At 44.5% G+C, this 12,692-nt stretch overlaps 1 protein-coding gene and 1 long non-coding RNA gene across 4 annotated transcripts in view; one reads left to right on the top strand and one right to left on the bottom strand.

Annotated features, from left to right (window-relative positions):
- Positions 1-12,119, top strand: part of PROSER2 (proline and serine rich 2) — a 40,984-nt gene extending 28,865 nt beyond the window's left edge. For both annotated transcript variants that reach the window (XM_074324985.1, XM_019710278.2), the window contains 2 exons: positions 7,353-7,605; positions 9,164-12,119. In XM_074324985.1, the coding sequence (XP_074181086.1) occupies positions 7,353-7,605; positions 9,164-10,191 (1,281 nt within the window). In that variant the 3' untranslated portion in view covers positions 10,192-12,119. The remainder of the gene's footprint in view (positions 1-7,352; positions 7,606-9,163) is intronic.
- LOC141570037 (uncharacterized) lies at positions 3,123-8,132 on the bottom strand. Of its 2 annotated transcripts, XR_012493781.1 has the most exons (3): positions 7,955-8,132; positions 6,762-6,866; positions 3,123-4,155 (listed from the first exon to the last, which is right to left on the bottom strand). It is a non-coding gene; the product is annotated as an uncharacterized LOC141570037 (long non-coding RNA). The 2 variants fall into 2 exon arrangements; XR_012493780.1 differs by lacking the exon at positions 7,955-8,132 and having other exon boundaries at positions 6,762-7,086.
- Positions 12,120-12,692: the final 573 nt, after the last annotated feature.

Raw genomic sequence — 12,692 nt, 5'->3', positions numbered from 1 at the left:
GGCAGAATGAAAAGTGAATAAATGCATAAGGAATGGAAAGGAAGAAGTAAAATTCTGTCATTTGTAGGCACCATTGTATATGTAGAAAATTGAAAAGAATCTACAGATATACTGTTATAATTACACAGCAAATCTGTTAAATGTACTTATTACAAGGTCAGTATACTTTACATTTCTATATACCAGCAAAAAATAGAAAAATTTTAAAGTGATACCATTCATAATAGCATCAGAAATCATCAAATACCTAAGAGGACAAATAATGAAAACTAAAATCTCACGCTGGAAACGACAAAATATTATTAAGAAAATTAAAGAACCAACAGTGCCTGTCAAACTTTAGTATGTCAATATTACCAGAGGGTATGTGAAAACACCAAGTGAAGGTCCGGCCCCTTAATGTTTCTGATTCAGTATATCTGAGACGCAGCCCAAGGGTTGGTATTTCTAACAAGTTCCCAGGTGCTGCTGGTCATTGAAGGACCATACTTTGAGAGCCACTAATCCCAGTAAATGAAGGCATATACCTTATTTGTGGATTCAAAAAATATTGTAAAACATCATTTCTCTTCAATCTGAGGAACTTCTGTGTGGTCCCAAAGTCCCAGCAGGGAGGGCAGTGTGTGTGTGTATTTATGTGTATGAGGTGTGACAATTAAGTTTGTGAACTTGTTGCAATGATGTTGCTAACCTTTTTTGATATCAGAGGGAATATTCATTATGAATTTGTACCAACTGGACAAACAGTTCACCAAGTTGACTATTTGGAAGTGCTGAAAAGGCTGCATGAAAAAGTTAGACGACCTGAACTTTTGGCCAACAATTCATGTCTTGTGCATCGTGATAATGCACCAGCTCACACGGCACTGTCTGTGAGGGAGTTTTTAGCCAGTAAACAAAACAAAGAACTGTATTGGAACACCCTCCCTACTCACCTAATCTGGCCCCCAATGACTTCTTCCTTTACTGGAAGATAAAGGAAATATTGAAAGGAAGACATTTTGATGACATTCAGGACATCAGGTAATACGACTTACAGCTCTGATGGCCATTCCAGAAAAGAGTTCCAAAATTGCTTTGAAGGGTGGACTAGGCACTGGCATCGGTGCATAGCTTCCCAAGGGGAGTACCTCGAAGGTGAGCATAGTGATATTCAGCAATGAGGTATGTAGTATTTTTTCTAGTATGAGTTCGTGAACTTAATTGTCGGACCTCATATGGTAACTGACAAGCTGATAATAAAATTTACATAGAAATTAAAAGGGTCCAAAAAAGCTAGCACAAATTCAAAGATCAGCAAAACTGGAGGACGTTAACCTACCAGACACTGAGACTTACTATAAAGTTATAATAATTGAAACGGTGTTTTATGGGTGTATGAATAGAAAAGTAGACAAATGAACAGAAAAGGGAATCCAGAAACAGACCGACACAGGTACTGTCACCTGATTTACAACCAAGGAGACCTGTAGTGGAGAAATGATGGTCTTTCATGGAGTGATGCTGGGACAGTTGGGTACCCATTTAGAAAACAATGAACCTTGACCTCACGCCGTACACAAAAGTTCATTCCAGATGGATTGTAGCATTAAATATGGAAGGTTACATACAAAAATGCTTCTAGAATAAAACTGGTGCATATCTTCATGACCATGCAATGGTTCCTTAAATAGGACACCGTAAGTTCTAACCATGAAAGAGAAGATTGATACATTGTAGTACAATAAAATTAGGACTAGTCATCAAAAGACCCCCATTGACAGAGAAGAAAGGCAAGCCAGTGGGTACAAGATATTTGCAATAAATATATCCAACAAAAGATTTGTATCTAGGATATGTAACTCTACAAATTAGTTTCTAAAGCCAACTTGATAGAAAAATAGGCAAAAGACTTGAACAGGTACTTCATAACGGGATCTCCAAGTGGCCAGTTAAATATTATGGGGAAAAACTGCTCAACACAGTCTTCTTGGGAATGGACTGGAAATCAGAACAAAACACTGGCACACACGTGTCATAAGGCTGCAAAGCAGGGTGTGCTGGTGGGAGTGTAAATCAGTACAGCCACTCAGAACAGTTTGGCTGTATCTCCCAAAGCACACACGCATTTTATGACCCAGCGATTATATATATGTTTATATCCAATGGATATGTGTTGCTTATCCTCCCGAGCAGTCTTCTGTGCTATCTGCTGACCTACTGTGCTATAGGGTCTTCTGAGTCATCATTCCTTCAGCTAATATGTCCAGGCTAGTTTGTGGAATGCGCATGTATTCTTGTGTTCATCATTCCCAAAACAAATGTATACTATGCCTTAAACAAAAGAAAAGTCCCTCAAATTGTGGAGCCTGCAAGGCTTTGTGATGGGCCCGGGAGTTAGATGCTCTGGCAGGCATTTGAGCATATATAGATCCCACTGTGAAAAGCTCACTCTACACCACACAGAGCAGTTTTGTCCCCGTTGCTTCCACCATATTGTTTTTTTATCGAAGTTGATGAGCACCGTATAGAGTTAGTTTTATAAGGTTTATGAAAAGCATCCTTCTCCCATGTATCCCTCTCCCATTTCCCACTCATCAGAGGCAACGACTTTTACTTCATACCTCTTTCTTTGTTATTTGCCTTTTTTTTTTTTTTTTTTTTTTTTTTTTTTTTTTGGGGGAAGGGGAACAGGACTTTATTGGGGAACAATGGTCAAATTGTTGTCCTTTCAATCTTAGTTGTGGAGGGCGCAGCTCAGCTCCAGCTCAAGGTGCTGTGTTCAATCTTAGTTGCAGGGAGCACAGCCCACCATCCCTTGCGAGACTCGAGGAATTGAACTGGCAACCTTGTGGTTGAGAGGACACGCTCCAACCAACTGAGCCATCCGGGAGCTCAGCGGCAGCTCAGCTCAAGGTGCCGTGTTCAATCTTAGTTGCAGGGGGCAGAGCCCACCATCCCTTGCGGGACTTGAGGAATTGAACTGGCAACCTTGTGGTTGAGAGCCCACTGGCCCATGTGGGAATCGAACCGGCAGCCTTCGGAGTCAGGAGCATGGAGCTCTAACCGCCTGAGCCACCGGGCCGGCCCTGTTATTTGCCTTTATTTCCACCCGCTATTGAATTTGACTATATATATATATATTTTTCAGAATTTTTTTGCATGTGTACATATTAAGTATGCATACATTTAAATCAAACCAACTCTATTTTCCTATCTGCATTTCTTTCACTTAACATTGTATTCCTTGAAGTTGTAAAGCCAGTTAATAAACATAATAACTATCACAGTCAGTAGTTATTGAGGGAAGACTATGTATAAAACAACTATAACTATATAGGTAAAAAGGAAAATATATAATAACTTGTACATGTTATCTACGTAAAATATGTATGCATATGGACAAGAACTTGAAGGAAACAATGAAACATGAAAATTGCTTTTGGGGGGAAGAAAACCATTGTATTCTTTTAAAAACACCATTTAAAATGGCTGTGTAATATTCCACCTGAATGTGCCATGATTTGTTTAATTCTAATACCCTATTATTGGATACTTGGGTTGTTTCTTGTTTTGCTTGTTTTCTTGCTGCTATAAATAGTAATATATCTGTGTGTGTAGGTGTATATGTGTGTGATTGCCATAGTTAAATTGACTCACAGATACATGCTTTCTCTCATAGCTTTAGTTTTTCTGTTATTAATAATTGTTTTGATTTTATTTGCTTGCTTCGTGTTCTGTGTAGCCCTCTGGCCTGTTGTGAACTAGATTTATTGTTCACTGCACAGCTGACACCCTGGGGACGTCACCATTACCCTGGAATTCCCCCTCATTCTCCATTTCCTGGCTCCTGTGTCTTTTTTTGGATCCCTTCCTTGTCTGGGGAACAAACCCCCACTCTCCTGCAGTGGCTTCCTGAGAAAGATAGATGTGGGGTCTGCTGTTTAGACCTAGCATGTCTTAAAAACACCTTTATTCTACCCTAACCTAAATTTGGTTAGGTATAGAATTCTAGTTCTGAATGCATTCAGAATTTTGAAGGGATCACAACACCATCTTTGGCTTCCAATATTGCTGCTGAGAAAACTGTTGGTGTTCCGATTCTTGATCTTTTGTTTTGTGGCCTCTTTCTTCACTCTGAGAAGCTTTCAGGATCATTCCTTGGTCTTCAGTGTCCTGAAATGTCACAATGACATGCCTTGGCATAAGTCTATGTTATTCTTGTTGATTAGGTTATTCTGATGGCCCCTTTCGATCCTTCCATTTTAGGGACATTTTCTTGTATTATTTTACTTATTCATTTTGATAATTTCTTTCCCTTTATCTTTTCTTTCTTTTTCTGGAAGTCTCATTATTCAGATGTTGGTCCTCCCACAGTTATCCTCTAGTTTTCTTATCTTTTCTATTAAAATCATTTCTTTTTACTTTGTGTCTCTACTTTATCTTTGAGGCTTTTATTTAGTTTTTCATTTCTGCTGTCCTAGTTTTAATTTCTAAGAGCTCTTTTTTGTCTTCTAGTTTTTTTAATAGCATCATATTCTTGTTTACGGATTCAGTATCTCCTCTTATCTCTCTAAGGATACTAATGATCTTTGAAATTTTCATCATTCTGCATAGTTTGTTTCTTATAACTTGCTTTCTTTTTGTTTTGATGTGTCTTTCATGTTAAAGGTTTTTCTCAGCTGCTTGGTGATCATGAGTCGTCTGTACATACGAGATGTGATCAAAAATAGAGTGAATGTTTACATTTAAAATTTTTATTACAGTAAAAGACACATTGCCATTAATTCCCCTCAAAATACTCCCCCTTGCTTCAAACACACTTATCCCATCGTTCTTGACACTTTCTGAAGCAGTTCTGGACATCCTCTTTCGTGAGTGTCTTCAGTTGTGCTATCGTGGCTGCTTCAATGTCCTGAATCATTTTGACTTTGGGGAAGACCCAGAAGTCGCACAGTGACAGATCCGGTGACTAAGGTGGATGAGGACATGCCATCATGTTTTTATTTGACAAAATTGCCGTATACCAGAAGCAATGTGTGACACATAGCATTGTCATGATGGAGGATGATTTACGGCACACTTTAAAACACACCTTCTCTCAACCATAGCTCATACCTGACTGACTGCACCAAACAATTTGAAACTTTGTCACACACTGTTACTAAGGTTCGATGTGCCGCTTGCCATATTGAAGATCCCTGCCTTTCCATTGGATGACACTCGGCAGCAGCATTCACTGTATTTTGTGATCACAACGGAAAGGCTGTGTCACACATCACTTCTGCTACAGCAACTTCTGTCAAATAGAAACATTACGATGTGGCCTCATTCACCTTATTCACTGGATCTGGCACTGTGTAACTTCTGCATCTTTCCCGAAGTCAAAATGACCATGAAAGGTAAACATTTTTAGTCAATTCAGGACATCTGAAGCAGCCACAACAGCGCAACTAAAGACAATCACGAAAGTAGACTTCCAGAACTGCTTCAGAAAGTGGCAAGAACGATGGGATAAGTGTGTTTGAAGTGAGGGGGAGTATTTTGAGCAGTATTAATGGCAATGTGTCTTTTACTGTAATTCATTCTTTAAAATTTAAACATTCATTGTATTTTTTTTAATCACACCTCGTATTCAAGAGTAGGGTGTTAGGGACCTGATTAAAAGTTCTCTGCTGGAGTTTGTTGACTGATCTGCACTGTAGAGCGATTTTGCTGAGTAGTTTCTTTGGGGAACCATGGTGTCAGCCCCTTTGGATCCTTGGACCATTCAGATCCCTAGAGAACAACACTCTTCCAATCTTCTGGGCAGAAAGTATCAATTTGGCTTCATTTATGCCCATTTTCAATTTGGTCCTTCACCGTCAACTCTGCTTGATGTCCCCTACTTCAAATTTCTTTTTTACCTTAAGAAAAGAAACATCTGTGGGGCGGCTAGTTAGCTCAGTTGTTTAGAGCATTATGCTAATAACACCAAGGTTGCCGGTTCAATCCCCGCATGGGCCACTGTGAGCTGTGCCCTCTTTAAAAAAGAAAAAAACATGTAGTTTTCTGCCAGGGTGACCTAATTGTTCCTGAAAGAGCCTTTTAACCTGTTCTGTTCTTGTCAACACCATCTTTGCCACACTTCAGAATCGCTCAGCATCCCCAGTGCCTGGGTTTCAAGGCAGCCCTCAGGTCTCAGGGGAGCCCTCCAGTACTCGGGGGAGCCCTCCCGTACTCAAGGGAGCCCTCCAGTACTCAGGGGAGTCCTCCAGTACTCGGGGGAGCCCTCCCGTACTCAAGGGAGCCCTCCAGTACTCAGGGGAGTCCTCCAGTACTTAAGGGAGTCCTCCAGTACTCAGGGGAGCCCTCCAGTACTTAAGGGAGTCCTCCAGTACTCAGGGGAGCCCTCCCGTACTCAGGGGAGCCCTCCAGTACTCAGGGGAGCCCTCCAGTACTTAAGGGAGCCCTCCAGTACTTAAGGGAGACCTCCAGTACTCGGGGGAGCCCTCCCGTACTCAGGGGAGCCCTCCAGTACTCGGGGGAGCCCTCCAGTACTCGGGGGAGCCCTCCAGTACTCGGGGGAGCCCTCCAGTACTCGGGGGAGCCCTCCAGTACTCGGGGGAGCCCTCCAGTACTCGGGGGAGCCCTCCAGTACTCGGGGGAGCCCTCCCGTACTCAGGGGAGCCCTCCCGTACTCGGGGGAGCCCTCCAGTACTCGGGGGAGCCCTCCAGTACTCGGGGGAGCCCTCCAGTACTCAACAGGTTATTGGCTTTCCCCACCGCTGACTAAAACTCACCTGTCTTGGGTCCTCTGAGTCAGTTACACCTGTCCCGCTGTCTAACTTCCCAATTTTCGTTGCTGTCGTCTCTTTTTCTATTATTCTTGTCTTTGTGATTTGTACCTTAAAAAAAGAAAAAAAATCCCATTATTGTTTTAGTAAGGTTTCTGGAGGAAGAGATAAACATGTGATCTTTGGTTAATCATCTTTAACTAGAGATTTCCCATGATGCTCTTTTGGGAAAAGCAAGTGTGTCTGAGAGCAGTAAGTCACAAACAGCCTTCCCAGGGAGGCCCTGAAAGGGCATTGCTTTCTCGTCATCGACTCGGGAACCGTGAGGCTAGCATTGATAATACGGTCTAAGATCCTTTTCTTCTACACCTTTTGACAGCCTTCATTTTCATGCAGGTAAAGGGATGGGGGACACACAGGCACACGTTTGTCAGTGAGGTGACCTGAATGGCGGACCTCCCCACGTGGAAAATCTTAGTGTGCGTGAACCCTACCCTGGGCTCTGTATTGATCCCGATGTGGCCGTGGCTCTTTCTCTTCAGCAAAACTACTGTTTGTTTTATCTCTTCCATCCCCAATCCCAAACCTGCTGTATAGGATGATGAGAGCCTGAAGTACCTCACACATGAGGAAAAGGATGTCATCCTCTTTTTTGAAGAGACTATTGATTCCCTGGAGGACGACCTAGAGGAGCAAGTCCTGTGTGACAGCGGGCTCCGCTGCCACTCACCACGCTCTGTGGAAGGGAGCACTTCCAGTCACTCGGAGCCAGAGGACGTGATTGACCTAGTGCAGCCCAGACCTGCGGACGGAGAGCCTGAGGGCCTTCCGGAGGTGCCTGAGGCAGCAGGTGAGGAGGGACGCACGGGTCCCCAGCCCCCGGCCTGGGCTGGTGGTGTTTTATGAGACACTGGCACTGCCTTCCGCTGCAGTCTCCTGGCACTGCCCTGTGGGGCTGATCAGGTCAGCACAGGGTGGGAGCCTCCTCTGTAGTTTGTCCAACCCAGGAGATGCTTTCTTAGCACATTAGGATGACAACACATGAAGGACAATTCCCAAAGGGCTAGGGCTAGAATTAGAATGAGACTAATTGAGACTAGAGATAGATTTCATAGATAGATAGATAAATAGATAAAAGAAAATTGGAAATGGCTTTCAGGTAACAATCATTCTGTTAAGAAAACATACAAGTTACTTACATTTTAGCCCTTGAAGTTTAATTTCAATTTTTGTGCAAGATTATACCCTTATTTCCAGAGCATGACTTTCCAAGGTGGGAATATTTGAACCGAAGTGAACTGGTTCAGGAAAAGATCAGAACAAAGCTTCAGCTTGGCATCTGCTTGGTACCTTTGCTTGACTGCAGGCGGCATGAGAGGAGAGGTATGCTCTGCCCAGCAAGCCCTGTGATGGAACTGGAGGACACGGATAAGGAGAAAATTGTCTTCCAATTTGTTTTCCTAATTGGAAATAAATATAAAGAGATAAGGATTGGAAAGGATGAGGAAAAAACAAAAGAGAAACTATTTTTGCCCTGATAATTACAAAATACTGCCATTTGTCATGAGCTCCAGAAATATTTTCTTCCCTATTTGTAAGCAAGGCTGTGTATTACACTGCATGTCACGTACTACGGTTATAGATTCCAAAATGGAGCTTAGTTTACAGCCATCTCTTCAAAGAGCCTTACTATGAATTTCTTGCCCATGAATTTTCTAACATGGCATTTTCATGACAGTTTTAAGTGCCTATTCTGTGGCAGGTGTCGTGTGAGAGTCTGTGAATACAAAGATACATAAGATAATAAACAGCCTACAGTTTTGCAGCAGAAGACAGATGTATAAACATAAGTGCAGACAAGTGCTAGGTGATCTGCGATCGATGTATATTCAGGATATATAGAGGCTCCAAGGCTGGCGTATTCAATTCCAGCTGGGGCTGTCAGGAAACGTTTTGTTTCATAGAGGAAAGTGACCTGACTGACTGTCCCTCATCTAGAAAGGCCTGATGGAGTTGTTGGCCTGTGCCACACCCTTCCAGCCTCCATCTCCCTTTTGTAAATCCCCTGATAAGGTAAGTTACTATTTCCTCCTGTTTATGCCTCAGCAGGATGGAGCCTTAGAAGCTTGTTTTTACCATTTGCTTCCCAGGTACTGGCCTTGTCTGACGTGCCAGTCTCTCACCACGACCAGTTCATCCGTTCTCATCCCTGGTTATGAGAACCATGTCCTACCTAGGTTCTCTGTCACTAGTCCCGGGGACAGGGCTAGAGGGGGTTAGCTGACAGGAAGTATGGTGGAAGTGGCATTCTGTGCCTTTGAGGCCCTCCTCAATTCAACGGAAGGCAATGCCGTGCCTTTGTTTTTCCATAAGGTGGGACGCTTATGGGGCTTCTCCCTACTTCTCAGGGGCCGGACCTGTTGGGAAGGAAGACACTCCTGCCCTTGCGTGCGCGACGCAAGATGCGGAGGCTTGTCCCCCTGCAGACGGCCCGGTACCGGTTCCGGTGCCGGAGGCTCTCCCTCCGCCGCCCTCCCTGCCCGCCACGGCCGCGCCCGCCCACGCCAGGAAGGAGCTGCTCTCTCCTCCTCCAGCCGAGCACCCAAAACTGCCCCGCTCGGTTCCTACCCCGCTTGTTATCGCCCAGAAAATTTCTGAGAAGTTGGCAGGGAATGACGCGCTGTCGCCCACCTCGCCCGCGAAGGAGGGCAGGCCTGGGGAATGGAGGACCCTGAGTGCCGTGGCCCCCGGGAGCGGAGAGCACTCGCTGTGGCACAGACACGCGGCCCAGCCCGCGCCCAAGACGCACCGCTTCCCGAGCAACATCAGCGTGACCAACAGCGCGGGGCGCGAGTTCAACAAGACCATCTCCAAGGCGGCGGTCAACGTGCAGGAGCGCAAAGCCCGGGTCCTGGCCAACATTAACGGCGTCTCTTTCCTCTCCGTGGGGGAGCTGGAGGATCGGGCCCCGCGGAGCGACGTCCCGGAGCCGCGGAGAAGCGCCTCCCCGGAGCCGGGGGCGCGCGACCAGGGCCGGCCCGGCTCCGCCCCGGAAGCCGCGTCCGCGCGGGCGGGCGCCCAGCAGTCCCGAGGGGTGCAGACGGAGCTGTGCCCGCCGCTGGCCAACGGCTTCCAGAGCCTCCACGACGTCCTCAAGAGTGAGCCCAGTGCCTTCGTGTCCACGGGGAAGACTGTCACCTTCCGTGTGGACCCTGCTCTCAGCAGCAAACTTGCGCGGCAGGACGCCAGCAAGAGCCTGTACGAGCACTGGCAGGCGGACTGCAGCCAGTACGCCCGGAGGCGGTCGGGCTCGCTGCCCAGGGCTGTGGGCTTCAGGCCCCAGGGCATCACCGTTCAGTTTGCTGGCCGGGGCTCCACCGAGGAAGCGCGCCGGGAGGCCCTGCGGAAGCTCGGCCTGCTGAAGGAGACCTTGTGATGCAGAATGGCGGGAGCTGAGGAGGGGGCCGGCCGGGTCTGTGTGGCCCGAAGTGGCGGTGCGGACGTAAAGAGCAATGTGACAGTCCCAACGGCTGTGCCCTGGTGAGGACTAGAGATGACGGGTGCCAGGACTCAGCAGTCCGGGCTCCGTGCGTGCTGCTGCCCCACTGCCAGCCCACCACTGAGCTGGGGTGTCCGGTAAAACAGGGCCCAGCCCCATATTTGTCTTCCTTTTTCCAAGAACTCGGAGAATAACCTTGAAGACCTATAGGTTTCCATGAGATGTAACTGCGATCTATAGTGTGGATTTAGGAGGAGGGGGACTGGGTCTGGTTTGTTATCCCTGAGCCTCTAATCCAGCCTTTCATCCCAAGCACATGACGTGAGAGCCAGGTTAGGTCTCTTCTGCTCATTTCTTTAAAAAGGGGATTTCCCCTCCTTTTCTCAGAAAATAAAAAAGAAATGCATGTTACATTTTAATAGTGTCTTAAAATACTTTTTCGGTTTTTTTGTTTGTTTTTGAAGAAGATGGTATGTCAGCCCTAGATATGCCTTTGTATCTTGATGTAATTTGGTCTGCCCAGTTCTTTTTCTTGAAAATTGAAATGAAACCTTTAGAGTATGATGTACTATAATTTTGAGTTATGGCAGTAGAATTGAAAGGTTGAGTTTGGAAAAGGTGGTAATTTTAAAACGAGTCTCATCAGACTACAGGGTCTGTTACTGGGACATATGTATATGAGCGTGTATTATATATACGTGTACATAGTATTGTTAGAAACATGCTAACATATACATATATAGGTATTGTGTGCGTGCATTCGTTATTACATATATGTAAACTTCTGAAAACCCTCTACTCTTAACAGACACAGCTGTCTCAGCTTTGGGACAGATGACACAGAAATTGTTACTTCCTAATATGGAAGTCTTTTAAGGACACATCTCCATAATATTCAGGTGAACCCAAGTGCTTTTTTCCTCTGAAATGTGTGTCCTGTTCCCAGTTAAAGTGCTATTCCAAGTAAGCAAGATAGTTCCTTTTTTAGTGAAGAGCACTTTTCAAGATTGAATTTATCACCTAATTCTAACCTGATTTTAATGCATTGCCTAATTTTAACCTAATTTTAATTTATGACCTAATTTTAGTTTTGCAAGTTCCGAGGTAGCTGGTAAACAGGAGGAAACAAAAGATCCTGCAGACCCGCTGGGTTCCAGGAGCAAGCTCTCAGGATTAATTTAAAAGGGAAAAAACAGCGAACTAGGTGACACAGCATGAAAAGAACTGGTTTTCTCCCAGACTACACGCTGAGTTGTAGCCACAAACATTATTATCAAAACTGTTTAAGGCTGGCGTCTTAAACCTCTAAAAATAGACTGGAAAGGGCCACGCTTCGATGTCACGTCCTTTTGTTATTATGCCTCAGCCACTGTCACAGAATCTGTTTCTTTCCTGTTGAGTATTATTTAAATTCAAACTTTTAAATGTGCTGTGAAGGACATTTTTCATAGTAATCCATTTGCCTTGTAAGTTACATAAAATGACTGTAATGTTCGTCCTACAGTAGGTAGTGTCTTGTGCAACCTTTGTCCTCCTGAAATAATCTCATAGATGCTTGGTGGTCTCCATTTAAATTAGGTGCTTAACTTTATAAGTTTTAAAAGTAGTTTTTATTTCACTCCTATTTATACTGAATTTGGTTAATGGATTTCTGAGGGCTGTATTACCTTTTTACAAAGTGAGATGCCATATACAGTGTTTAAAAATAGAGGGTCTTGATATGGCTGACATTTTCAATATCCTTTATATCTGAGGTTTATTTCTTTTTATCTATGACTTCATGGTGATTAAGGTGAACTTGACTATATATAGTATATCTGTTCTTATAATGACATTTTTGAAAAATAAATTGAGATCTATCTTAAGTATAGAGTATTACTCTCGTCATTTCTTGTGCCCAAAACCCTAGTACTTAAAGCCATACATTCTGTACAAGGTTCAGATTACTTGTCTGTGTACATATCACGTTAACAGAAACATCTAGTTTGCCGAGGGGCGTTAGTTTCCTGCCATAACTACGTGATAAGACATTCTTAAAGGGTCACTCACCTTCAAGGGAATTTTACAGGCCATATTTCAAAGCGAAATTGTAATGAGAAGCAAAGGTGAATTTTAAGTGCCCAGTTGTTTTTTTTCCTTTTCAAGTGATACTAGTAAATCAGTCTCCATTTTTATGAAACTCTATCTTCATTCTTAAAATCAGGGGAGAAATTGTCCTTTGCTTTTAGGAAGGTGTGTACAAATGGTCCGGCTGGAGTCTCATGTGCAGATGGTAGCTGTCCACAGTTACCAGGGGCACGGGGTCTGTTCATATCTCCTCCCCCGCCTCCCTGTACTTGGCTCCCAGTGAGCAGACATGTCGGTCTTGCTCTTCCCTCCCAGCTCACATTGTACCATTGTGAGGCTTGTTGAGAGAGGCACAGGTCGGTCGCCGGGAT

This window comes from Rhinolophus sinicus, linkage group LG02 (genome assembly GCF_036562045.2).
Source record: "Rhinolophus sinicus isolate RSC01 linkage group LG02, ASM3656204v1, whole genome shotgun sequence".
Taxonomy (NCBI): Eukaryota; Metazoa; Chordata; class Mammalia; order Chiroptera; family Rhinolophidae; genus Rhinolophus; species Rhinolophus sinicus.
The sequence above is the reverse complement of the archived record's forward strand: the minus strand, read 5'-3'. Positions and strand labels throughout refer to the sequence as shown.